This window comes from Pteropus alecto, unplaced genomic scaffold, assembly GCF_000325575.1.
Source record: "Pteropus alecto unplaced genomic scaffold, ASM32557v1 scaffold143, whole genome shotgun sequence".
Taxonomy (NCBI): Eukaryota; Metazoa; Chordata; class Mammalia; order Chiroptera; family Pteropodidae; genus Pteropus; species Pteropus alecto.
Window position 1 is genome coordinate 4,269,604 of NW_006434828.1, and position 4,043 is coordinate 4,273,646.

General features: G+C 65.5%; 1 protein-coding gene across 1 annotated transcript in view; it reads left to right on the forward strand.

The window, feature by feature from the left end:
- The first annotated feature begins 1,123 nt into the window (after positions 1-1,123).
- SNED1 (sushi, nidogen and EGF like domains 1) overlaps positions 1,124-4,043 on the forward strand; it is a 58,932-nt gene continuing 56,012 nt past the window's right edge. Inside the window, exons 1-3 of the mRNA XM_025045434.1 lie at positions 1,124-1,223; positions 1,434-1,549; positions 2,593-2,655. Of these exons, the coding sequence (XP_024901202.1) occupies positions 1,124-1,223; positions 1,434-1,549; positions 2,593-2,655 (279 nt within the window). The remainder of the gene's footprint in view (positions 1,224-1,433; positions 1,550-2,592; positions 2,656-4,043) is intronic.

Genomic DNA, 4,043 nt, shown 5'->3' on the forward strand with positions numbered 1-4,043 from the left:
GCCCAAACTCGGGGGGACTGGACACGAGTCCTGCTTCCTCCTGGACCCACCGCCACTGGGCCTGCAGGCAACCCCGGAGCCTCCTCAGCACCTCCCTCTCTCTCTCGTTCCCAGGGGGTCAGAGCCGGCACTGGGCCTGGCATCTCTGCCTCGGGAACACATCCCGCTTCCCAGCACCTGCCCTGTCATGGCCCAGGGCCAGGTCACCATCCCTGCTCACTGGTCTCCAGCTCCTGGCCCTGCCCCTCAAGCCTGCCCATAAGATGGCCGAGGAAGCATCGCCAAATGGAAATGGGACCCCATCTCTCTTGGCACCCCCGCACCCTGCCCTTACCTATTTCCCACCCTTACCCGCCCCTGGCCTGGAGGTCAGAGGGCCTGACCCCGGGTACCTCACTGGGATGCAAGCCCAGCCATCTAGGAGTGACTCAGATGTCCCTGGTCCTCAGCTCTCGGTGACTGTGAAGCCAGAACTTCTTAGCTAGGGGTGACTGGCTCACTAGACAACTCTCAGACAAGTCACCATGGAAACCCAGTGCATTCACCCCCTGTGCACTTATTCACTAATCCTCTTGTTCCTGGGTTCACTGAAGCCCTGCAGGAGCCCTCGAGGGCTCCGAGTCACGGCGGGAGGCAGGGGCCGCGGCAGGAGGCAGGGGCCATGGCCGGACGCAGGGGCAGCGACGTCTTACCCCAAGCGCTGCGAGCGCGTCTGTGCGTCTGTGCGTCTGTGCGTCTGTGCGTCTGTGCGTCTGTGCGCGGTTCCCTGTGCCGCCCCAGCTTCCGGAGCAGGGCCGCCTCCTGGCAGCTGCTCAGTAAATGCTCGTCGTTCATCTTTTGATCATCGAGATGACACAGCCATAATTCCACGTCCAAAAATCAGCACTTCTAACATTTCGGTGAAATTCTTCCCGATGTGCTTTCGAGCACATTTAAGGTTCCACGAAACAAACTCTCCGTTTCATACGCGTTTCAACCCGGTGCTGTGCCTTGAGCATTGCGCATGCCTTACCTTTGCAAAGCAGGCTTTTTGGTGGCAGCATCGTATTCCATCCTGAGGCTGCACCATCATCGTTTCAGCCGACCGCTGGCAGCTGACTGGGTGGTTTCGGAGCCAGCCGGGATGTGCCGGCGCTGGCGGCCGTCCCGCTGTGCGCTTCGCGCGGGTCACCCCCTCTTCCCTCTCCTGACAGGAAGCTCCTCCAAGCGCACCTACTGCGTCGGTGGGAGTGTGCGGCTCATGGCGTCTCCCTACTGCCCTCTGTCACCCGGAGGGCATCCGCACCTGCACCCCCCTCACCTGGCCTGGGTCAGCTCCGGCAGCCACCCAGGACGGCTGCGTCGCCAAGGCAGATCCCGGAGTGTGACCCAGCGCTGGCGGCCGTCACGCTGTGCGCTTCGCGCAGGTCACCCCCTCTTCCCTCTCCTGACAGGAAGCCCCTCCAAGCGCACCTACTGCGTCGGTGGGAGTGTGCGGCTCATGGCGTCTCCCTACTGCCCTCTGTCACCCGGAGGGCATCCGCACCTGCACCCCCCTCACCTGGCCTGGGTCAGCTCCGGCAGCCACCCAGGACGGCTGCGTCGCCAAGGCAGATCCCGGAGTGTGACCCCCGCAGGGTTTCCGGGGGGCGTGACAGAAACGCAGTCCCCAGGCCCCCCCAGAGTGCGCGAGGGCCCCGGAAGCCACGTTTTAACCAGGTGTTCCTGGTGCCTGTCCAGGGCCCCCCGAGACATGCTGCTCATCCCAGTGACACCCCCCTGCCTGCCCTCCTGTTCGTGGTGACCTGGACACGCCCCACTCTGCAGGCTCAGGTCTCCTCGGCCACCCATTTACTGGTGCAGGGCTGGCTGGGACAAGCCGCCCCCAAGGGCCCGGGCCAAGAGCGCTCCTTGTGGCCCCTGCTTCCAGGCTGCACGGGGCACCCTTGTGATCTGACTGATGATAGGGGTGTGGGCGGCGGGCGGGCCAAAGGGCAGAACAGGCTGGCAGACCTGGGCCCCTGGGATGCTGCTGCCATGGGTCTCTGAGCAGGCGCCTGGGTGGGGCAGCCCAACTGGTTTCCCCACCTGCCCTACCGGGCCGGCTTCAGTGGCTCAACACCCGTAAACGGGGTTTGTGCCGAGTGAGGCAAGTCATCGCTAGCAGCCCGTGTATGCGCAGCCACCGCCCCGCTGCCCAGCCTGGACTTGCGCGTGCAGACATCTGAGCTCTGTGGGGGTCCAGGGTGGAAGGGGCGGGAACAGGGCAGTGTCCGGGCGTGGGCCCCTAACCCCAGGCCCTCCACACAGCGGGCAGCCAGGACCATGCTGTCCTCCAGATTAGTCCAAGGGCTTGTCCAGGACCAGACACAGGCCCCGGCCCTCAAACGCATTCTGTGGCAAACAGTTCCTGCCACCTGCTCTGGCAGAGGAGGCATAGAGTCCAGGCTTCTTGGAGGCTGGCTGAGCCTGGGCCCGGGGCAGGGCTGGGCCTGGAGGAGTGGCTGCTGTCCCCAGCAGTGGGATGCAGGGCGAGAGGCCTAGGTGTGTGTGGGGAGCGGGATGTGTCAGGTCTGCAGTCAGAGTTTGCGTCTCCGGCCGTGGTGGCTGCAGGATGTGGACCTGATGGTGGCCACAGAGATGCAGGGTGGCCGAAAGGGGGCCCCCTCATCCGAGGTGTGAACGAGGCTGAGGGGCAGCGAGGGCTCGGGAGAGGCCGGGAGGCAGTGACTCAATGGCAGAGGAAGATGGAGGGCACAGAGGCCCAGCTGACAAGGGGCTGCTGCCCAGGTGGGCATGTCTGGGGCCTCTGGGGAGCTGAGCCTGGCCCGACGGGTACCTGGGGAGGTACGCCAGAGGTGAGGCACAGAGGAGGCTTTGCCGGGGGGCAAGGGGGTGGCTGCCATCTACACAGGAAAGAGAGGGGCCAGTGGAGGGAGGACCACAAAGGGGCAGGACCTGGGAGGGACAGGTGCTTGGACACTCCAGCGAGGCAGCCCCTCTCGGAAGGGGCTCAAGGGCCTGGACTCAGGCCACAGGCAGTGCCTTGAGACCCTGCACGAGACCAAGGGGTGGCCGCAGCGAGGCCCTGGACATCGAACAGCGGGAGAGCGAGGACATCTCCTGGGGCCACAGCCAGGAGGGTGGGAAAGAAGGGCTGGCCCTCCGACACCCGGCTTCTGCTTCCCCACCCTCCTGGGAATGCCTCCTTCACCCCCACCCCGAAGCTAACGGGGGGGACACCCGCTCAGGTGCCCCTCCCCTGGGCAGCAGCCCCCCTCCCAGGCCGGGTGTGCAGGAGGCTCAGGGCCAACAGGGCTCAGGGCGGCCTTGCCCACTCGCGCCCTGCCCTGCCCGCTGGACTCCAACCCCAACTGCGCTTGTGGGAGGGACCCTAATTACCCAGCAAGCTGCCAGGAAATAAAAGACATGCCTACATTTTTCAAAACAAGCTTATAAAAGGCCTCAGGGGCTTCATTGTTTTATTTTTGGCAGAGAAGTCAAAGCAGGAGCGAAGACCCGCCCTTTTGGCTCTGATGCTGGCAGAGCTGGGGCGCTGTGGCTGCGCTCAGGGTCCCTGCACCCCCCAGCCCCCCGCCGGCTCAGAACGGCCCCTCCGCCCAGCGAGGTGGCACCACTGAGCCCTCATGCTCCCCCACTCAGGGGCCAGCTAGTCACACGTCACACGCTTCTGGCTGGAGGTTACCCCAAGAGACTCTCCAGGCCGTGTCCGCCCTGTCCCGGCACCGTCCCAGGCGGAAACGCCACCAGCGCTTTCCCCTGAGCCAGCACGGGCGGCCGTGTCCGCAGGAAGGGCCTGGGAAACCGCTGGCCGGCCCCCTCCAGGCCACACGTTCCCCCACCCCCACCGCGGAATTTACAAAGTCACAGCAGCGTCCTGTGGCATGTGGCCCCGGCCTCCCCAAGGGCACGGCCTGGCGGCTGACCAGCAACTCCCCTCCCGAGATTCTCAGCATGGTCGGAGGGGTCGGGAACACGCCCTCCACCGACGCGGGCCTCCCGCACCCCGCCTGGGAGAGGCGGGTGCAGGTGGGGGGTGGGGG